This window comes from Macaca fascicularis, chromosome 4 (assembly GCF_037993035.2).
Source record: "Macaca fascicularis isolate 582-1 chromosome 4, T2T-MFA8v1.1".
Taxonomy (NCBI): Eukaryota; Metazoa; Chordata; class Mammalia; order Primates; family Cercopithecidae; genus Macaca; species Macaca fascicularis.
In genome coordinates this window covers 85,629,811-85,653,762 of record NC_088378.1, presented here as the reverse complement: position 1 = coordinate 85,653,762, position 23,952 = coordinate 85,629,811, and the positions used below count along the sequence as shown (strand labels likewise).

Here is a 23,952-nt window from a genome sequence, read left to right as displayed (position 1 = left end):
CAGGAGGCTGAGGCAGGAGAACGCATGAATCTGGGAGGCGGAGCTTGTAGTGAGCCAAGATCGTGCCACTGCACTCCAGCCCGGGCGACATAGCGAGACTCCATCTCAAAAAATAAAAATTAAAAAAAAAGCTTAAAATGACAAAGCAAGGGGGAAATTTCAATAACAATGAGGAAAGAAAGTAAATGCTATTTCAACTAGATGGTAAATACCAGTACTTAGATTCACACTTCAGAGAAGAATAAATTCAAGGTAAATTTTTAAAAAAAGAAAATGAAAAAATTAATCCATTAATAGAAATTAAATTATGATCATTTAAGAAATAAGATCATCAGAGATAAATAGGTTCACATATGTATTTTTAGTTCACATATGTATTTTAAGAATATGAAAAGGTAACAGAATATTAAAACCTATGATAAATGTAATGAAGAGTATCACCCCAAAAGACATAATGAATACCAAATGCAAAAAGATTCATTTATTAAAAATAAAGGCTGGGTACGGTGGCTCATGCCTGTAATACCAGCACTTTGAGAGGCCAAGGCTGGCAGATCATTGGAGGCCAGGAGTTCAAAACCACCCTGGCCAATATGGTGAAAACCCGTCTCTACTAAAAATACAAAAATTAGCTGGACATGGTGGCACGTGCCTGTAGTCTCAGCTACTTGGGTAGCTGAGGCACGAGAATTGCTTGAACCTGGGAGGCAGAGGTTGCAGTGAGCCGAGATGGCACCAGTACATTCCAGCCTGGGCGACAGAGTGAGACTGTGTCTCAAAAAAATAAAAATAAAACACAAACAATGTTTCATGTCACTAATAACAAAAGACAAAGACATTTTAAACCTCCGCTAAACTAAAAAGGATAAAATAATGGATTTTACTGTATTTTTTAAAATGAGGCCAGGCACCATGGCTCATATCTATAATTCCAGTTCAAGACCAGCCTGGCCAATATGGCAAAACCCTGTCTCCACAAAATACACAAAAATTAGCTGGCCACGGAGGTGCACACCTGTAGTTCCAGCTACTTGGCAGGCTGAGGTGGGACAATGGTTTGAGCCTGGAAGGGAGAGCTTGCAGTGAGTCGATATTGTGCCACTGTACTCCAGCCTGGATGACACAGCCAGACCTTGTCTCAAAGGAAGAAGGGAAAAAAAAAAAAGAGAGAGAGAGAGAGAAAACTCCCTGATGGAGGGACTGTGGCAAGCAGGCACATTCACTACGTTGCTGGCAGTGTTGTGAACGATACCATCTTTCTGGAGAGCAATCTGACCTTATCTAAGGAGAACTATACAGTTTCTTATCTCTATATATAGAATATAACACAAGGAAGTCATTATAAATGATAGTTGTTTTTTGGTTTTTTGTTTTGTTTTTTTTTTTTGAGATGGAGTCCCACGCTATTGCCCAGGCTGGGGTGAAGTGGCATGATCTCGGCTCACAGCAACCTCCACCTCTCGGGTTCAAGCGATTCTCCTGCCTCAGCCTCCTGAGTAGCTGGGACTACAGGCATGTGCCACAACGCCCAGCTAATTTTTGTATTTTTAGTAGAGACAGGGTTTCACCATGTTGGCCAGGATAGTCTCGATCTCTTGACCTCGTGATCCACCCGCCTGGGCCTCCCAAAGTGCTGGGATTACAGGTGTGAGCCACCGTGTCTGGCCGATAGCTGTTTTAATGAAACAGAATGGTTCATTAAAGTATTGGTTAATGTACCAAATATTGGTACATTATACCAATGTAACACAGAAGTACTGTTTACAAAAGTTTGAGATTGTAAAAAGCAGTTTATGTGCCTTTCACAGGTCAATTTTTTTTTTAAACACATCAATTTCTCAGAATCTTTTCTGGTATAATCATGGTTCACTGTAATCTTAAACTCCTAGGCTCAAGGGATTCTCCCACCTTGGCTTCTTGAGTAGCTAAGATTATAGGCACGTACTATCATGCCTGGCTTTTAGAATCTTTTGTTTTGTTCATACTATGAATATATGGATAATACTATTACAGAGATTTGTGAACTAAAAATACTAGAGAAATTAAGTAGAACCCACAGTGGTATTTATATACTCATTAAGATAATACAATAAGGATAAGTACTACTATTAGGATCAGAATTCAATTTAGAAGGACACTATTAGTTAAAATATTAAATGCAGCTGGGTACGGTGGCTCACGCCTATAATCCCAGCACTTTGGGAGCCAAAGGCGGGCAGATCACGAGGTCAAGAGATCGAGACCATCCTTGCCAACAAGGTGAAGCCCCGTCTCTACTAAAAATACAAAAATTAGCTGGGCATTGTGGCACACGCCTGTAGTCCCAGCTACTCGGGAGGCTGAGGCAGGAGAATCGCTTGAACCCGGGAAGCGGAGGTTGCAGTGAGCCAAGATTGCACCATTGCTCTCTGGCCTGGACAGAGCAAGACTGTGTCTCAAAAAAATAAATAAATTCATCAAATCTTAACTATCTTTAAAGAAAATCTAAAAACAAAAAGCTATGTCTAGTTTCCTGTTTTATATTTCACAATTTTTTAAAGAAGTTTTTATGTGTGCCTTCCTGATCTATTTCTAGAAAATAAAACTGTGAATTATTAAGCCACTTCCCTTATTCACCATGCTCCCTTCAAGGTCTCTAATGCCTCCCTGGGAAGTCTGCTGCTGTGTAGCCTAGAAAGCCTGGAGTAAACAAGTTCCTTAAGGACAAGGTGTGGGGCTCAGAGGTAAGTCCTCAGGGCTCCCATGCTTGCATGGAGCACACTGGTGATACAGCAAGCATGGTCATGACAGCAGTTGAACCCTCTGTCATTCTTACCACAATCCAAATAACAAAGGAATAAGCATAGCCCATAGGAGATGAAGAGGTAACTTCCTGAAGGAATCCAGCTCCAACACAGAGCCAAAAGATAAATCACGCTTGATTAACGATTTCTGTCTTCAGGCCTGCTCTGGCCTTCTGGCTCCTGCCTATAGTTCCCAGCACTTAGTGAGGGCAAAGCAGGCGGGTCACTTGAGCCCAGGAGTTCCAGACCAGCCTGAGCAACATGGTGAAACCCCATCTCTTAAAAAAACACAAAAATTAGCCTGTCTTGGTAGTGCATGCCTACAGTGCCACGTACTCGGGAGGCTGAGACAGGAGAATCACTTGGGCCCAGGAGGTCAAGACTGCTATGAGCCGTGATTCCACCACTGCCCTCCAGCCTGGGTGACAGAGACCTTGTCTTCCCTGAACCCCCCCATAAAAAAGTCTGTATTATACTCCTTTTACTGGCATTCTCACAATAAATGTGCCACTGCAAACAGCACACAAGAGTTATGGGTTCTGAGTTCTGAGGCTCTGAGCCTGGACCTTGGACCAACATTAGTGGCATCACCTGAGGGGCGGCCTTGTTAGGCAAATTCTCTGCCCCTGCTGATTGAGAAACACTGGGTGTGGGGCCCTGCAAGCTGCATTTCAACAAACCCTTCAAATGAGTCTGACAACTAACTACAGGCTTAGTCAGTTCTTGTGCCACTGGGTGACTGTGATATTGGTAAAGACTGTAGAGAAAAAAGGAAGTTCAACAAGGCATGGGGAATTCTGGCCATTCAAGCAGCAGTGTGTATACTTATAAATGTGGCAGTTCACCGTGGGCCATTCTTAAAAAGAAGTCTTTGCTCAGATGACTAAAGAGTCAGTGGTCCCTAAAACACCACACCACAGGTGAGAATGGGTTCCATGCAGATTAGATGCTCTCCACAGCCACTCGACTCATTTTTGAAAATGTGCAGAAGGGCACCTTTAAAAAGCTGAACATAGCCACGAATTCCAATTTCAAAGAAGCAGGTATCTTTTTAAAAATTCTTTAAGAATATAAAAAATGATCCAAAAAACTATGTATTTAGTCTTGGAACCAGATCTGGGTTCTAAATTTATTCCATTGAATGTCTAAGATAAATATGCAGACATCAAACCAATACAGGCTTCAAAAACATAGTAAGAGTGTTGACTCTTATTGGATATTTTAAATTGTTAATTCTAAGTTATGGATATTAATCTATTTTCCTCAGGCTTGAGATTTTTCATAACAAAAATTATTTATTTATTTTGGAGATGGAGTCTGTCGCCCAGACTGGAGTGCAACAGTGCGATCTTGGCTCACTGCAACCTCCACTTCCTGGGTTCAAGCGATTCTCCTGCCTCAGCCTCCCGAGTAGCTGGGATTACAGGTACCCGCCACCACGCCCAGCTAAGTTTTGTATTTTTAGTAGAGATGGGGTTTCACCATGTTGGCCAGGCTGGCCTCCAACTCCTGACCTCAGGTGATCCGCCCACCTTGGTCTCCCAAAGTGCTGGGATTACAGGTGTGAGCCACCATACCTCGACAAAAAATTTTTTAAATAAAGTGAAAGAATAACATATTCATATATGACAACTAAAGAAATGCAGCTGGAATTCTACAGCCATTGTGTCAAGTGGTAATGACGAAAATATGAAGATGGGACACTTTAACAGAAGATAACAGAAAAATACCACATTCTCCTTGTCTACTTTGTTTCATTTATTTATCTCCTTTCTTCTTACAACACACCATACACATACAGGGCTAATGTCCTGTAAGAGATCCCTCAACTCCCAACACAAACCCTGCTGTGATCCAATACTACCATCACCACCTGCAAACTCTCACCTTTAGGATCTATTCTGCCCAGACACAATCCTGGACGAAGATTATGATTAATTATCTGAATTAAATCTTCACGGCTTGTGCTTTGAGGGCACCATATTTCTGTAAACCGGTTTCTTAAGGCAGGAGACAGCTATAAGAAACACAAAACTCCAACGTGAATTTTTAAAACTATAAGGAAAGCTGTAAAACAAGTCTTGAAAGAATGTTGTTAGCTGTTAAGTCCAGCAAATACTACACACTTTTTATTATTATTATTATTATTATTATTATTATTTCTACTATCAGATATAATTAATTGAAGACGTACTTTGTCTTGGCTCCTTACATTCCATGACACCTTCCAGTATCATCATCACTTTCTTAATAGACATGGTCCACAGGCCTTACAGACTAAGTAGTGGAAGCAGGATTCCAGCCAGTCCCAGTCAAATCTGAACTCTTCCCCTTAAGTAAAGATTCTTCCTTTTACTTTACCTTTACTTTGCATCAGGTACATAAATAATACTTCAGAGAAAATAAATACCTCTCTTCCCACAGAGAAGGGCAGTCTGATATAGGAGGAAGAAACTTCTTTTATGTGGCTCAAAGGGAGTGTGATTTTAAAAAGTATATATTCCACCTCTTGAAGAACTAGAAATTGTTTAGCCACTCCAGTCTTAGGGCCTTTGCCCCTGTAGATTCCTTTTCCCTCTACAAGGTCAGTTAACACTATTCACAAATGTTTGCAAAGCCCCATAAGCATCATTACTGGTTTGTCTGATTACTTTGTTATTACTTTCCTTTTACTTGATGATCATCTATCTGAGAGATCATATCTCTGTCTACCACAGAGACCTGGGAATAAAGAATACGTGTGTGTACCTTATCAGTATCCTAGACAACCAGTACCTCTGGCGTCCAGCATCCTACCTTGCTCTGCTTGTTAGGCATGCAAAACTAAAAAGTAACTTTCCTTTGGGTAAAAGTCAGCAAGCATTTACTTAAGGAAAACAAGATAATCTGACAGCCAAGCTAATATACACAAACTTGAAATCAGACTTCTCTGTGGCATTTCTACTTGCCCAGAAGCCAGTTTTTGTATTTTGAATGTGATGTATTTTATTCCCTCTTTTCAGAGCATATCTTGAAGCACAGAGACAATCTTTCATCTTATGATACTGAGGAAAACTAGGCCCAAAATATCATTTCAGCTACTCACCAAATTACCAACACTCTAATTGCCCTATTTAAGATCAACCCCTCTGTTTCTTCTCATCATCCCTGACCTGTTACACCACTCTCTTCCTAACTTTAATAGATCGGGATCCAACACATAGCGTTGACTTCTCTACTGAAAGGTTTCTTGAGCCGGAAACCAACAAGGTTGTTGGTTCCCAAATATATCTGAACACAACCCTCTGAACATAGGAAGTACCCTCTGCCCTTTACTTTACCAGCAGTCCGAAAGTGACACACATAACCCTTACGAGAACAAATAAGCTCCATCTACAAACCAGAAGAGGTTCCTGGTTGTGACTTTTTTGTCACTTTAAAACCACTCATGAAAGCAGAGGTGTGAAGAAAGTGGACTCTAAAAACAGAGGTTACATTTAAATTTCAGATCCAACTTTTCTCATCCATAAAACTACAATAATAACTTTCTTGCAGAGCTCCTGTGAGCTTTCTCAGGGTAACATATGTAAAGGGTTAGGTAAAGTGACTGTAACAATGACATTTCGCCGGGCGCGGTGGCTCAAGCCTGTAATCCCAGCACTTTGGGAGGCCGAGACGGGCGGATCACGAGGTCAGGAGATCGAGACCATCCTGGTTAACACGGTGAAACCCCGTCTCTACTAAAAAATACAAAAAACTAGCCGGCCGAGGTGGCGGACGCCTGTAGTCCCAGCTACTTGGGAGGTGGAGGCAGGAGAATGGCGTGAACCCGGGAGGTGGAGCTTGCAGTGAGCTGAGATCCGGCCACTGCACTCCAGCCTGGGTGACAGCGCGAGACTCCGTCTCAAAAAAAAAAAAAAAAAAAAAAAACAATGACATTTCAGGCACATACACAAAGTGAGATATCAAATAAGGAGATATTTGTGTCAGAATTGTTTTCTAACCCAATAATTATTTTAAAATATTTTTGGGTTTTTAAACTTTTACCCAGTTTTTACCTAACATAAAATTCCAAATCCATTATTACATACTATATTTACAAGTACCAGTAAGCTGAGGTCAAAAACTAGAAAGAAAATGTGCATCAGAAAAGTTTTACCTCCTTTTTTCCAAAGTCACCCCCAGGGTTCATGGTTGCTAGAATACGAAATTTTTTCCCAGCAGTCAACAGCTCTACTTCACTATCCTTGTCCTCCGGACTGCCTTTTTCAGCTAATACCAGAGACTTTTCTACTTCAAGGACACTAAAAGAAAAATTGAAGAACAGTGAAAAGGGCTTATACAATCTTTCTATTTTACAGTCTTCAATGCTCTCTAAAAGAAAAAAAAAAAGTTATCACCTATCTAATGAATTTTTACTTTAGTTAACGGTTTCCTATCACAAATTTTAAAATGACTCAGTATCTCAATTCCTGTGTAATAATGGTTATTTCTGATCAGGAAAAAAAAACTTTTCCACTTATAACCTATTAAGGCATTGGTCTTAAAAATGAGTAACTTGCAAGAAAATAAACAAATTGCATGCCTTATCATAATAGCCAACAACTAGAAAGAACTCAAATATCATCGACTGGTGAATGGATAAACAAAATGTGGTATATCCAATACTATTCGGGATAAAAAGGAACAAATTAATAATATGTGCTGAAATAGGAATGAACCTCAAAACATTAACGCAAAGTAAGAGAAGAGACCTTTTAACTGAAATACCCAGAAAAGACAAATCTACAGAGACAAAAAAGAGATTAATCAGAAATTTAGTGTAATGAACACAAAGGATTCTATTGAATGATGGAAATGTTATAAAACTGGATTGTGGGCCAGGCACAGTGGCTCTCGCCTGTAATCCCAGCACTTTGGGAAGCTAAGGTGGGGAGATGACTTGAGGCCAGGAGTTGGAGACCAACCTGGCCAAGATGGTGAAAACCCATCTCTACTAAAAATACAAAAATTAGCAAAGTGTGTTGGCTCACGCCTGTAATCCCAGCTACTCGGGAGACTGAGGCACGAGAATCACTTGAACCCAAGAGGCAGAAGCTGCAATGAGCTGAGACTGTACCCCTGCACTCCAGCCTGGGCAATACAGCAGGACACTGTCTCAAAACAAAACACAAAAACTAAATTGTGATGGTTGCAAAGCTTGAAATCACCTTTGCAAAAATTATGAATGAGAAAAAAATCTAACAAAAAGTTATGACAGTAAAAAAAAAAAAAAACACAAAACCTGTCCTAACTGACTCCATCTTTCTTCTAGCCTCCAAGCTGCCCTTGTTCATTCCTGGGCGTAGGCCAAGTAAAGTACAGGAGAAATTTAGTTTATAGTTTAACTTTAAAACAAAAGTAAAACTAACCTTCCCAAAACTAACCCCCCACCTTCATAAAACTAACTACAAGGTTAAAATTACAGCTCAGGACACAGCCAGAGGTCACAAGATTGAATAACCTTCCCAACTGCTCCTATAACATCTCTATTATAAAACCTAAGATTAGTGTTTAAGGTACTTTTCAGACCCTGATTCTGACAGAATGACTAGCACCACCTAGAATGGAAACCCATACCAAGAAAGTCGCTCAACAGGTCTTACAGTCCCATGAACTTATTCAGGGCAACAAGACAACTCAACTTCCTGTGATTTCAACCCTGTCCCAACAGGATTCCCCATTCCCTAGGCCTCTGACCCTAGCCTCGGCCGGGCACACTGGCTCACACCTGTAATCCCGGCACTTTGGGAGGCAGAGGCAGGAGGATCACTTGAGGTCCGGAGTTTGACACCAGCCTGGCCAACATGGCGAAACGCCATCTTTACTAAAAATACAAAAATTAGCTGGGAGTGATGACACATGCCTGTAGTCCCAGCTACACAGGAGGCTGAATGAAAAGAATGGCTTGAACCCAGGAGACAGAGGTTGCAGTGGGCCAAGATGGCATCACTGCACTCCAGCATGGGTGACAGAGGTAGACTTCATCTCAAAAAACAAACAAAAAAACCCTAGCCTCCAGGCCGGGCGCAGTGGCTCGCACCTATAATCCTAGCACTTTGGGAAGCCAAGGTGGGCAGATCACCTGAGGTGAGGAGTTCAAGACCAGCCTGGCCAACATGGCGAAACCCCATGTCTACTAAAAATGCAAAAATTAGCCGGGCATGGTGGCACACACGTGTAGTCCCAGCTACTCAAGAGGCTGAGGCACAAGAATAAAACCTGGGAGGTTGAGGTTACAGTGAGCTGAAATCACACCACTGCACTCCGGCCTGGGAGAAAGGGCAAGACTCTGTCTAAAAAAACAAACGAACCAACCAACCTCTATCTTCTAAATTTTTAGGGAAGCTGATTTGAGTAATAAACTCCTGTCCTTCCACTTGGCTAGCTCTGCAACTACTAAATTCTTTCTCTATTGCAATACCACTAACTCAGTGACTCAGTTCTATGCATATAGCTTGCAAGAAGAATCCATCATGGGATTATAAACTTACTAAAACTCACTGAATTATGCATGTAAACTATATCTCAAAAGAGAAAAAATGGGTGTTACTACATCAAGATTCATATTGGTCTGAGGTCTAATGACGGCTTACAGCCATGGGATAGGATTCTGACTACAGTTCTTTCAAAATATTAAGAGAGTAGGCCTATAATTCACCTTAAAAAATAGTTTTGACTTTGGCTCATGTTTTAGCCCTGCCATTCCACGATCCCATTGTTCTGGTTATTTATATCAAAAAAAAAACCTAGAAATTTAGGAAACATTGAATGCTAAAGCCAAAAGACATGGTAATACACCAATAATTTCAAGCATTTACTAAGGTGCACCTATGAGGAGTATTACTGTGCACAAGATTATCTATAAAAATCACATCAATCACCTGAGCAAAAATATCAAACACAAGGCAAACCTCTCAGGCACGTACCTGTTGAGTCTTTCCAAGACAGAGTCATCGGCCAATGAGATCTCATCCAAGAGGAAAAAGCCATCCTCCTTCATGGCCTGAACCAGAGGCCCATCATGCCACTCAAAGAGTCTTGATGTGTCAATTTCTTCCTATAATTTGAAAAAGTGGGGAAAATTAAAGGGCAGGTGGCTCCACAGACAATATACATGCAGCTGGCTGGTGTTTCCAGGGGTGAAGTAGGCATTCCGAGGAAAGTAAGAATCTGAGAACAGGAGATAGAACTTGCGCACCAGAATGCTTGTGAAGGCCCTTGTAGACCGGAGAAAATCTGCAGATATGCACATTTAACCAAACCAGAACCCAGCTCCAGAAACCCCACCACAGACTCATGCACAGCTAACTGCAGTTTTTTAAAATAACTGGAACACTTGCTGCTGGACAAACCTTGTCTTTTGGCTTTTGTCTCACTGGCCGCAGGCCACCCAGGAAGTCTGATGTCTCCATGTGTAAGTGGCAGCTGACAGAGTATAATTTCTGATTTGCCAAGGCTGCAAATACCTGACAGATAGTAGTTTTCCCACACCTGTTAGAGATATGCAACTGATTAACAAGGTATGTGTTTCAAATACACATCCATAAACACCCCCCTCAGCAAAAGAGAAGAACCACTGTAGGAGTCTCACTGCAGCAGCAAACAGTGCTGGCCAATGTGGAACCTCAACCCCAGGCTCACGGCACCCCTCTGCACGACTGCACTCTCCCATATTCCTTATCCAGAAGGTATGTACCGCACAAACTCCATCCTAGTTCTATCAACAATCACCGGCTGGGCGCAGTGGCTCACGCCTGCAACCCTAGCACTTTGGGAGGCTGAGGCAGGAGAATCACTTGAACCCGGGAGGCGGAGGTTGTGGAGTGCCGAGATTGCACCATTGCAGTCCAGCCTGGGCAACAAGAGCGAAATGCCGCCTAAAAAAAAAAAAAAGCCACCACCAAGGGAGGGAAAAGAAATCTAATCCTTACAGACTTTATAGACTTTCAACAGACACTAGTTTATCTGCTCTTCTCTATACACATATAGAATGAATCTCACTGTTTAAAAGAACTAAACAGACAAAAACTGCCCTCAATGCGATGAAGCAAAAAATCATCCTTGCCAGGTACAGTGGCTCATGCCTGTAATCCCAACACTCTGGGAGGCCAAGGCAGGAGGATCACTTGGGCCCAGGAGTTTAAGACCAGTCTGGACAACACAGTGAGACTCCATCTTTTTTTTAAGGCAGGGCTTCACTCCTGTTGCCCAGGCTGGAGTGCAATGGCATGATATCAGTTCAGTGCAATCTCTGACTCCCAGGCTCAAGCGATTCTTCTACCTCAGCCTCCTGAGTAGCTAGGACTGCAGGCAGACGCCAACACAACCAGCTAATTTTTGTATTTTTAGTAGAGACGGGGTTTTGCCATGTTGCCCAGGCTGGTCTCGAACTCCTCAGCTCAAGTGATCCACCTGCCTCAGCCTCCCAAAGTTCTGTGATTGCAGGCATGAACCACCACAACCAGCTGAGACTCTGACTTTACAAAAAAAATTAAAAATTAGCCAAGGGTGGTGGTGCATGCCTGTAGTCCCAGCTACTTGGGAGGCTGAGCCAGGAAGATCACTTGAGTCCAGAAAGTCAAGGCTGCAGTGAGCCATATCGCACCACTGCACTCCAGCGTGGACAACAGAGTGAGACCCCATCTCCAAAAATAGTAATAATAAAGTCATTCTTTTCCATAAACAAAGAACTAGTCTGAAGGTAGAGGAAACTAAACAGTAACAGATCTCTTAGTTTCTTCTGTTTTTTTTTAGAGTACATGTGCAGAATGTGCAGGTTTGTTACATAGGTATACAAGTGCCATGTTGGTTTGCTGCATCCATCAACTCATCATTTACATTAGGTATTTCTCCTAATGCTATCCCTCCCCTAGCCCCCCACCTGCTCTTAGTTTCTTCCTTAAAAAGAGAAAAAAGAAGAAGGAAGAAAGGGGGGATTAACACTTTCATGAGTTTTTCAGCAATAACTCACGTAATCCCATGGAATTGAAATGAACCCTCATGAGTCATTGTCACAGATCTTTACCCAGTGTCTCCAACCAGCAGCACAGGTTCGCCAAATTCCAATGCCCTTCCCACCAGCATCGCGAGTCTCCGCATGCCCTTAGTCCACACGATGTGGCCGAAGTTAGACTCCAATGTGGATATCTGAGTAGACAATTTACCTATCCAAGAAAAAATAAATATTTAGATTCTAATGAGTACAACTCAAATCATACTCCTCTAGGGATTTTGGCCTACTCACCCAGCAATTTTACAACATTTTCTTTGGAGAAAAGAGATTGAGGACACAATTTTTTCTTGAAATGTTTCTCAAGGACTTCTTGAATCACATCGACTTCCTCCTGCTTCCTGACTCGACCTGCCAGAAGCATGTAACCTGGGAGAAGGAGGAGGAAGAGGAGGAAAGGAATCATCAAGTGTCTACTGGAAACACCAAGGGACATTGAGAATATGGAACAAGAGCAACTCTCATACGCTGCTGGTGAGGTAGAAATCTGAAAAACTACATGGGAAAACTAGGAGAGCCTATTACAACTAACCATATACCTGCCCTATGCCTCAGCAATAGGACTTCTAGTATCCTCAAACACAAATGAACACGTGTGTGTCAAAAGACATATACACGATGTTCAGAGAAGCTTTATTCATAACTAAAAAATTAAAATGATCCAGATGTCCATAACCAAGAGAATGGATAAAGAAACTGTGGCATCTTCATACAGTGGATTACCATATAAAAAGAAAAAGAAAAAAGAATGAAGTCCTGATACACATAACAGCATGACTGAATCTCACATCAGGTTTAGTGAAACACCCAGAACCCAAAGAGTACATACTGCATGATGTCAGCTAGGTGAAACTCAAGGACAGGCAAAATTCTTTTCAATCAGATTAGTAGTGATAATCAGACAGGAGTCAGTTGGTAGTGACAGTAGTCAGGGTAGTGGTTACCTCCACTGGCAAGAGACCTACTGAGTTATTGGAAATATTCTAAATCTTGGTCTAGGTGATGCTTTACATGGGAAAATGCTTTACTGTATGTTACACCGCAATAAAAAAGTTTTGCTGGGCACGGTGGCTAACTCTTGTAATCTCAGCACTTTGGGAGGCCGAGGTGGGCAGATCACAAGGTCAGGAGTTTAAGACCAGCCTGGCCAACATGGTGAAACCCCATCTCTATTAAAAATACAAAAATTAGCCAGGCATGGTGGTGCATGCCTATAATCCCAGCTACTCAGGAGGCTGAGGCAGGAGAACTGCTTGAATCAGGACCCGGAACCAGGAGGTGGAGATTACAGTGAGCTGAGATCACGCCACTGTACTCCAGCCTGGGCTACAGAGGGTGACTCTGTCTCAAAAAAAGAAAAAAAAAAAAGTTTTTAAAAAAGTATTCCTCTATGTAAATATTCTTTACAAGTAGAGAAAAAATCTCTTCTACTACTTTTATATACTCTTCTTACTTATTAACTAGCCCATTAATCAATCATCAGCACTTTTCAAATCAGAAGATTCCAAAACACTGTGTATCCTATCACGAACAGTAACACATTTTTCCCATGCATTAAAGGAAAACAATAAAATCTGAGTCTTGGGTTATATAAATTATTTCTCTCAGAATGCCAATGTTTTCTGACAAATCAACTTTCTGTATGTCTGTAAGGCACTAGCCAGACCACCTATGGTGACACTGCAGAAAAATCGCCCACAAAGCTACCATCAACCATCTGCCTAAACTCCCAAAGAGGCTATGCCCATATCCTGACTCCGCCATGTGGCTACCTGAAGCAAAGAGTAAGAAAACCTTAGCAACCAGTCCTTATTAGCACAGAGGCCGGCAGGAATAAGATCACTTACAAAAGCTGTTAGAACTGGAGGGAAACAGGCTCTCTGGAATACCTAGTCAAATGTATGTATCAATCACAATGTGAGGCAAGATTTGTTTTAATAAAAAGTTTGACATTTAACATAACTATATATTGAGAGCATTTGACTGAAAACACACCATCATTGGCTAAATGCTGTAGCCAGTCATACTCCTTCTCAGTCGGCTCAGCCAATCTGTATCTTTCAGCCCATCTGAACAGATCACGAAGGGTAATGAAGCCCTGCTTTCCAGCAAACACTGAAGAACTTCTGCGATAGGACTGTTGAAGTATCAAAACAAATGAAAAGTGGCATTAGCTGCAATGCTTGGTAAGTTTGTAGTACAATGTATATAAAATTTGTAACAAATTTATGCTCCCATTAAAATAATTTCATTTCACTGAATAAGATTAATTTTTAATGCAAATAACTTGTAATATTCTGAAGAAAAATGTTCAAATTCATTTTTAAATTAATAATATAAAATGGAATTCCACATTTCTTATGCCACATACAAAAAAGATGATTAATAGTAATGCAAATGGGCCAGGAGCGGTGGCTCACACCTGTAATCTCAGCACTTTGGGAGGCCAAGGTGGGCGGATCACGAGGTCAGGAGATCGAGACCATCCTGGCCAATACAGTGAAATCCCCTCTCTACTAAAAATACAAAAATTAACCAAGCATGGTGGTACACGCCTGTAGTCCCAGCTACTCAGGAGGCTGAGGCAGGGGAATCGCTTGAACCCAGGAGGCAGAGGTTGCAGTGAGCCGAGATCACACCACTGCACTCCAGTCTGGCGACAAAGCAAGGCTCCATCTCAAAAAACAAACAAAAAGTAATGCAAATGGTGGCAAAGATGCAGGAAGATTAGTGAAACAATGTGGAACCATAATGATAGGAGTCTACATTATGATTAGCTTTCTAAAAAGAAGTTTGACAATGTATACTTTCTGATAAAGAATACTTTTGCTGGGCAAGGAGGCTCATGCCTGTAATCCCAGCACTTTGGGAGGCCGAGGTGGGCGAATCACGAGGTCAGGAGATCGAGACCATCCTGGCTAACACGGTGAAACCCTGTCTCTACTAAAAATACAAAAAATTAGCTGGGCGTGGTAGCGGGCACCTGTAGTCCCAGCTACGTGGGAGGCTGAGGCAGGAGAATGGCGTGAACCCGGGAGGTGGAGCTTGCAGTGAGCTGAGATCGCACCACTGCACTCCAGCCTGGGTGACAGTGAGGCTCCGTCTCAAAAAAAAAAAAGAATAATTTAACTCCATAAGATAAATGGAATTTGTAAAGATCAGCTGTAGCTTTGCAGCTGACTAGGGCGAGCCATAAAGAATTGATCTCTTTAATTATGTCCATTCAAGGACTATATCCATTTAAAAACCAAAAACTGCAGTTTTCCCTAAGCCAAATTCCATTCTAAACAAAATGCTTCAATATTATGAATAAATACAAAATTATCATCATATGTAAATATCAGAAAAATTTTAATGACGTAAAGTTGTTGATTGATAAAAGAAAACTAAAAATATATATTAGTGGGAAGCATTTAAAAGACCTCTACTTGAAGGCCAAGAACTGTGGTTCACACTTGTAATCCCAAAACTTTGGGAGACCAAGGTGGGTGGATCCCTTGAGCCCAGGAGTTCGAGACCAGCCTGGGCAACATGGCGAAACCTTGTCTCTACAAAAAAAAAAAATGTAGCCTGGCATGGCGATGTACATCTGTGGTCCCAGCTACTAAGGAGTGAGTAGTCAGAGATGGGAGGATCACCTGAGCCCAGGAGGTCGAGGCTGCAACAAGTTATGATTGTGCCACTACGCTCCAGCCAGGACAGTAGAGTGAGACCGTGTCTTACCAAAAAAAAAAAAAAATCTCTACTTGGAAAAATACATCAACAGATTCTTTTTTCTAACAAAAGCAGCCATGAAATTTTGATCACCAACTATAATCAACACATTCCATTTGAAACTAAGTACCTGAAGATCCAACATGACTTTAACCAACTTGCTGCAGTAAGAGGGTGGCAAACTACACCGCTTGTGCAAGATTGTTTCCAACTCAGAGCTAGGTAACTCATCAAAGTGCAATTCCACAAACCGATTCCTGAAGGCTCTAGAAAGGACCTAGACAAAGCACAGAAAGAAAAGGTGCCTTTTAATTTCCAATATGGAGGCTCTGACATTCACCATAAAATATTAAAGGAGAGGTAAAAACATTTCATCCTTACTATGAAAAATCTACGATCTGATGTGGTAACAAATTGAAAGAAGGAGACAAATGCTACACACCTTTCTGCCTCCATAAAGTCCTGGGGGATTTTGGGTGGCAAAAAGCATAAACCGAGGGTGTGCTTTAACAACTTCCTGTGTTTCTGTTACGAGCAATTCACGGTTGTCATCCAACAGTCTATTCAGTGCCTCTAACACATCAGTAGGGGCCAAATTTAATTCATCTAAAATAATCCAATAGCCTTTTCTCATAGCATCAATAAGAACACCTAGGAAGAAACAAACAGTGTATAAATCAGTCCAAAGTTTTAAAATGCGTTATGTACAATCAACAAATCCTAGGTTATCATTAAATTTCAAAGCAAATTAATTTCTGTAGCTAGTCTTGCCTCAAAACAAATTATGACACTGCAGATCAAGGAGGAACAATTTTCAATTAAAATAGTCCCTTTTTTCCCCCACAGAAAAGAATCCAAGGCTGAAAATACCTCATGTTTCTTGTATAATCTTTCCCCTGCAGTCTAATTTCATTTAAGTCACCACATTCTGTTGTCTATTCCCAACTTCCTTTGGCTAACACCAACCCCATTCTCTGAATCCCTAGAAAATAAAGCAGCAGTTCAACTCCCATCTTGAAAATTTGCCCCTAGTCCTGTATACAGCCAGCAAGGTTAGTAGAACCTAAAGAAAGCCAGCAACTTATGCATCACCCCTTAACTATCTTAGCTCAGGCATCAAGAAAAGCTGGTTGTTACAGCAAAGGTCCATGTGCCTCTCAATTGGAAAGGATGAAGAATATTACTTAAGGAAATGTGTGTGAAAGAATAAATACCTATGTTCATGGAATGGAATCTTAACCCTACCTTCTTTAAAGACAAGCTTCCCTGAGGAGTCAGATGTGTAACAACCAATGTACTCCTGGATATCCGTGTGTTCATGATTGTTAATACGCACACAGTGGTTGCCAGTAGCTGCTGCCAGCCACTGGATCAGGCTTGTTTTACCTACTGATGTCTCTCCCTGAATCAGCACTGGATAGGTTCTGTAAAAGATTAGCCAATTAAGCAACTTAAAACAAAAAATTACAAAGCTGAGAAACCAGAACTGAGTATTGGTTTGTTTTGTTTGACACAGGGTTTCACTCTGTCGCCCAGGCTGGAGTGTGGTGGCGCAATCATAGCTCACTGCAGCCTCGACCTCCCAGGCTCAAGTGATCCTCCCACCTCAGCCTCTTGAGTAGCTGGGACTACAGACATGCACCACCAAGACCAGCTAATCTTTGTATTTTTTGAAGAGACAGAGTTTTGCCATGTTGCCTAGGCTGGTCTCAAAACCCTGGGCTCAAGTGATCCAACCGCCTTGGCCTCCCACAGTGCTGGGATTACAGGCATGAGCCACTGCACCTGGCCAAGTACTGTTTTTTGTTTGTTTTCTAAAGAATGACAACATCATTTAACAGCATCATTAAAAGAGCATTTTTTTTCTTTTTTTTTCCTTTTTACATTTCTGGAAATTGCAAGAAGCAAAGAACATTTTTATTCCTATACACTAAGAAGCTTCTTTGTAAAAATTATTCCTCAAAACATACTAAGAAAAGCAATTCCAACTATGCTGGCAACATTTGTAAGAAACTGTAAGTAGAACTTTTACTCATTTACTGAATAATTTGTGGTATTTATCAGCAAAATAACAAAAGACAACTTTAAAGATAGATAAAATCATCTGCATCTATAGTGCTCCCTCCAAAGCTGCACAACTAGAAACAATGTTTTCTACCAGGAAAAAGTTATAGTACTGACTTTTGTAAGTAACTGTTCAGTTGGCCAACGAATAAGAATAAAGCTCTCTGGGCCGGGCGCGGTGGCTCACGCCTGTAATCTCAGCACTTTGGGAGGCCGAGGTGCGCGGATCACGAGGTCAGGAGATCGAGACCTTCCTGGCTAACATGGTGAAACCCCATCGCTACTAAAAATACAAAAAAAAAATTAGCCGGGCATCGTGGCGGGAGCCTGTAGTCCCAGCTACTCAGGAGGCTGAGGCAGGAGAATGGCCTGAACCCGGGAGGCAGAGCTTGCAATGAGCCAAGATCTCGCTACTGCACTCCAGTCTGGGCGACAGAGCGAGACTCAAGTCTCAAAAAAAAAAAAAAAAAAAAAAAAAAGAATAAAGCTCTCTGAAAGTTAAGGAAGTTAGACCAAAATGTCTTCAATGCCTATGCCTGTATCAAGTTCAGGACAGCGAGAAAAAAGCCCACACACCCTGCAGAGACAACTCGGACTATATCTCTCAGGTTCAGCTTCACAGAAGATGTGAGAATGTATGTCTCATCTATTGTAGGCTCCTTGTCTCCCACCGCAATCCAGTAACCTTCAACCTGGATAAGCCGACCTCCTTTTGGCTCTGGAATAGGCTGAAAGACACAGAAGTTCAAGGAATAACCCACAGTTGCACATTCTTTCAGAGAAGGGCATAAAGTAGGAAAAGAGCTACTTGTTGAACAAGCTGTCTTGTTCTGCATACTTTCAACATTAAAACTGAGTGAAATACGAACATAAAATTGTGAGGAATGACAACAAAATGGTGTTATATATTGGTTTTAAAAATGAAGTGGAGTAGGTGGGTTTGGAAAAAAAACTGAATCAAAACAAATTCCCAGAAGGTTTATGTATCAGTTTTCTTCTATCACATATCAAAATGCCCACTCCAAGTATTTTTAACAACATGAATTTCATATAAACCATGTTCCCCGAAAAAGGGCCAGTGTTGTAGTAAGGAAGGAGGTTTTGCAGTATCACACTCTCGATTGCCTGGAAGACATTAAAAATAAAACTGACTTTTTAGAGCAACTAGACCATTAAGGATAATATTGTGGATAATGACATAACTTTGCTGAGATATGGTTTAAGTTACTAGGTTCGATTATATAAATTCCCATTTTTATAAGTAAAAGAATCGCTAAATGGTGGTCAAATCTGTAACTATGGAAAAGTACTCTTCTAGAGCATTTGGGCCCCAGATTTCAAGCTACACGTCTAGGCCTTGCTTTTAAGGCCTCCTCAGTTGAGTTGAGAAGCAACAGGGGGAGGGGAGGAAGGATCTTTTTAAGTTTCTGTCACACCCTGAGGCACACACACAAAAAAAGACCAACTGGAAGAGACTGGTATTTGATTACAACAATGGTAAAAGCCAGCCTGAGCCTTTTCTCAATGTTTTCACAATTTACCAAAAGTATTTATGCATGTGTTACTTGTACGATTTTTTAAAAGGCTGAGTCCAAAGAAACCCCAAGTCCCAAGGGCTCTCTCTTCCTAATGACCAAGCAATCAACATGTAAACAAGCCAATTTACATGTTGATTGTGAGTCAGTTTCTCTCAGCCTCTTTCAGTCCCATGCTATTCTGTAATTTCCTGTCAAACCCAAAATGGCTATTGTTTATAATAGTGACCCCACTAATGCCCCCTCAGAAAAGGCCCAACTATCAGTCAGAAGGTATAGATTATACTTAACGGTGTAGTTAAACTATGCAGATAGTGAAACTATGGTGTACCCATCCAGTGAAATTATATGTGGCCCTTAGAAGGCATGTCACAATGAATTCTGGTACAAAAACAAAAATATACCCAAGATTCAGTTAGTTTAAAAAGGAAAGCTACAGAATATTCTTATGGGCCAAGCACGGTGACTCATGCCTATAATCCCAGCATTTTGAGAGGCCGAGGCGGACAGATCACGAGGTCAGGAGTTTGAGATCAGCCTGGCCAACAAGGTGAAACCCAGTCTCTACTAAAATTACAAATATTAGCTGGGCATAGTGGCATGTGCTTGTAATCCCATCTACTCGGGAGGCTGAGACAGGAGAATCACTTCAGCCAGGGAGGGGGAGAATGCTGTGAGCCGAGATTACACCACTGCACTCCAGCCTGGGCGACACAGCAAGACTCTATCTCCAAAAAAAAGAATATTCTTATGAGACAGTCCCACTTACATTAAATGCATATTACAATTTACCTCAATAAATCAACACATACATACCAAAATTCGGATATGTAAGAAAATAAAATACATACATTATACAATTTATCTGGAAACATTATCCACAGTATTTAAATATCCAAAGAGCACGCTTATTGGAAACTTGCACCATCTAAACGTACGTTTCTGTAATGTTTAAACTTTTTGCAACAGATTACCTTTATAACTAAAAAGTTATGTGAAAAAAAAAACAACAAAAAACCAAACAGCTGAAAATTTGGTAATTCAGCCTCTCAAGTATAACAAGTCAAAAATAACAAAAGAACATACCTGCTTCAGCAGACTCTTGACATTGCCAGAGACGATGTGTTGACAGATGAGCTTCTGAACTATTGGGTGTGATGCCCTGTCAAGCTGTGTTAAGAAACCCAAACAAAAACCCTAGAAAGAAAACACAAATATGCATAATGCTAAGTAACCTTCTGCAATACAACCAAACTTATTTCTAGAACAAAATTTAACCTCTTGGGTGATGCTGCTTCCCAACTTTTAAATATAGTAAGGTGGTAGATAAAGGGAAGGGTAGGCCAGGCACGGTGGTTCACACCTGTAATCTCAGCACTTTGGGAGGCCAAGGCAGGAGGACAGCTTGAGCCCAGGAGTTTGAGACCAGAGTGGGAACACAGTGACACCCTGTCTTTATGTATAATTAAAAATAAAAATTTTAAAATAAAAAGTAAAATATTTAATTTAAAAGGACAGGGTAGATGTGGTATGAGGTATTCTGGGCTGATCTGACTAACTGGAAAGCACAGGCAATCTGGCATATGCATCCCTGTTCCTTCCTTCCCATGAACCCATCCAGCAAGCTCATATCCTGTCAAAGAGACTTCAGAAAGACCTCATAGAGTGAACGCTGAATGTTGCCACATGGATTGGAGGCTGCAAATCGCAGGGCCCGGCACAGAGTTCGAAGGCTGTAGTGAGGTCTATGGCCAGTGCCATCCACCAATTTGGTCCCCGACTCTTTCCGCAAAGCTGTGTAGAAGCTACAAATAGAATAAAGGTCAGGCAATTTTATTTACTAATAAGTATCCATTATTATCGATTCTCTACAGAAAACCCAAAGGACATTTTTTAGATCACAAATCGTCATGCTTGCATACAACTTCCTAGGGCATGCATCAAAATATCTTAGTCTCTTTTAAATCTACTTTTCACGTACTCAGAGCTATCTTTCAAAATAAAAAAAAATGAACACCTATTTCCTTTAGGAAACTGGGAAGTACAATGTGCAATTCCTCTAGCAAAAAGGTACTGATAAAGAGAGGTGAGAAGTTTCTGTGTTCCACAGTCTGTTCAAGCTTAAGAGGCAAACAAAGTTCCTGTGCAATCTAAAATGGGGATGAATAAAGACATGGCAAACAATGCATGGTGTTTTGAAAGGCTACAAATATGGCTATAATCAGTACTGACAAAACGTTAAAAAGCAGGAGGATACGATTACCATTACTATTGTCACTATCACACTTTAGAAGTCCAAATGATGACAGGATGGGAAAAGCTTCAGACTGAAACATGAATATCTTGCACTTTGTGAAATTCATGATCAATTAGCACCACAAGATCAAATGTAACCAAGTGTGCATGCATCACAGATGAAATCCAAGTTCCTGCCCAAATGCGCTTTGTCTTATCTCTTTGCTATCTAAAAAAATATTTTTTCTTTTGTAGAAAGAATCTATGTTTTGGAACTGGGTTTTTAATATATGGAATATATACTACTTGTACTCGCAGTATTTTATAAGTACCTCATTTTATCTCTTTATCTCTTTAGATAAAATGAGGTACTTATAAAAGTTTACCTTTAGCATCTGGAATCTTAACTATACATATTTACACTTTTGTCCAAATATTCTTGGCTAACAGAAAGTATTCCAATTTAGGGTGTGGTGTGGTAAACCGTTCTGAATCATTCTAAACACACGCCTCATTGACTAATCTATTTAATATAGGATTTCAAGACCAGGTGCTGTAGCTCATCCCTGTAATTCCAGCACTTTGGGAGGCTAAGGCTGGCAGATCACTTGAAGCCAGGGGTTCAAGACCAGCCTGCACAACAAAGCAAAGCTCCTGTATCAAAAAAAAAAAAAAAAAAAATAGAACTCCAAGTCTTCATTTCCTTACATCCTACTCAGTTTTATATGTAACTTTTTTCACTTATCACAACCTAAAATTACGGTACATGACTTCTCCAGAATTAAAGCTCAATGAGAAGAACCAGGATTTTGTCTGCCTTACTCAAAGCTATATCCCTAGCACCAGGGCACTCAATAAGTATTTGTATTAAGGAAGAGAAAAAATACACAAATACGTAGTAAAACATTAATATCACCCTATTTCAATCCTTTTACATGTTGTATTTCTTTCTGGAGAACACACAGTTAAGTTAGTGGCCCAGAATGATACCATTAGTTTCTCATAGAACCAATACTAGAATTGAGGTTATCTGACACAAAAGATTGCACATTGTCTATATGGCATACAAAAAAACAGGAATAAGTCTCAAATTAAAGCACCAAGCCACACAACTACTCTATTATTTATTAGGCTAAGCTTCCATTAATTCCAAACCTGACACAATTATATTAACCCTTTTCTCCTTATATCCCACGTAGCTACTACAAATATTGCAAATAGAAAAGTAATCTTCTTCAAGACAGGTCAAAATGCAAGCCATGTACATCTCCAAGAATTCAAACTCTCAGCTATGAATATACAGGTAATCAGGAGAGCATTATCTGATAGTTTATATCTTCTCATAAGTAGTGATTCATAGCTTTCTATGTAATTTCCTTAGAAAAACCTGAAGGAGTTCATACTAGGTTCCAACTTTACCAGAGAATCTAAATAATAATCCTGCTATCAGTTTTCTCAAGTTAGAAGTAAAAAAGAATGCATATTTGTGTGTGTGCACGAGTAGCACATTTTCATGTTCAGAGAAAGAGTTTATAAAGACATACCAAAGGGAACCTACTTTATGATTCCTTGCACTGTATTCTTGTTCACACTCAATCCTTTCAGATAATCTACAATAAGAACCTGTAAGTCTTCTTTACTTTCCAATTCTTCTACATAAAGTTCCGTGAACCTGTAAAACAATACATAATAAGCACTTTTTAGGAAGTTAATACAATTACGTTGACAATAGAAAAACATGAAACAGAAGAAGATATGTCAGCTCATTTTAACTGCTTATAGTATAAAATGTCTTTCAACCTGAGATAGAAACTGATCATAATTAAAGGACAATGTAACCATTACCAAAAATATACCATTATTGCTTCTTCTATGCAATAAGTCTTCTATGTATAGTCCTTACAAGAAGAAAAAGACACAAAAATAAGAATTAATTATCCTCATTTTCAGGTGTTTATCATAACCACATTTGTTTAAAAAAATAAGTGCAATAAAAAACAAGCCCCTCAACATCAGAAACAAAATGGTTGAAGAGAAAACAACTACTTTAATGTAGTTTCTAAAGCTTCCCTAAGAAGCTTTTATTACTTTATAATGAAGAGACAGGATCTAATAAAGTTACTATTTTAAAACTCAAAATGAAGTAAACGGTTACCAATAATAAATCTGGTCATTTATTTTTTCCCAGATGTTACATACATAAAACACCAACAACTAAGTACTTTGTTCATGTCAGTGCTTATTGGTGAAAAATAAAAGAAACTTAAAATGCCTTTTCAAATCATTAGCCTCATCCAAAGAGGACTGTGTTCCTAAAATGTACATATACTGGTATATGCTTTCCTGTTATATTGTGTTATGAAATTTTTCTAATCGCCAAAAGATTATCTGAGGAAGAAAAGATTTTTATTTTCAATAATATCCACTGACATACTAACACAGAGGGAAAAATTCTCCAGTGTTCTGAAGATTCCCATATGCCTACCACCTACAGAAAGTACAGGAATACGACAAATAAGGTAATAAAGATTCCACTATCAGAGGCAATTTCAAGCATTGCTTTAAAGTTTGGTTACATTAATATTACTAA

At 40.3% G+C, this 23,952-nt stretch overlaps 1 protein-coding gene across 2 annotated transcripts in view; it reads right to left on the bottom strand.

Moving 5' to 3' along the window:
• The window catches only part of MDN1 (midasin AAA ATPase 1), a 184,685-nt gene that overhangs the window by 90,847 nt on the left and 69,886 nt on the right, over window positions 1–23,952 (bottom strand). For both annotated transcript variants that reach the window (XM_015449074.3, XM_015449075.3), the window contains exons 20-33: window positions 22,921–23,034; window positions 20,785–20,932; window positions 20,214–20,324; window positions 18,169–18,320; window positions 16,774–16,952; window positions 15,971–16,179; window positions 15,659–15,805; window positions 13,810–13,951; window positions 12,049–12,183; window positions 11,830–11,968; window positions 10,157–10,295; window positions 9,731–9,861; window positions 6,922–7,066; window positions 4,671–4,800 (exon numbers count right to left, since the gene is read on the bottom strand). In XM_015449074.3, the coding sequence (XP_015304560.3) occupies window positions 4,671–4,800; window positions 6,922–7,066; window positions 9,731–9,861; window positions 10,157–10,295; window positions 11,830–11,968; window positions 12,049–12,183; window positions 13,810–13,951; window positions 15,659–15,805; window positions 15,971–16,179; window positions 16,774–16,952; window positions 18,169–18,320; window positions 20,214–20,324; window positions 20,785–20,932; window positions 22,921–23,034 (2,021 nt within the window). The remainder of the gene's footprint in view (window positions 1–4,670; window positions 4,801–6,921; window positions 7,067–9,730; window positions 9,862–10,156; window positions 10,296–11,829; window positions 11,969–12,048; window positions 12,184–13,809; window positions 13,952–15,658; window positions 15,806–15,970; window positions 16,180–16,773; window positions 16,953–18,168; window positions 18,321–20,213; window positions 20,325–20,784; window positions 20,933–22,920; window positions 23,035–23,952) is intronic.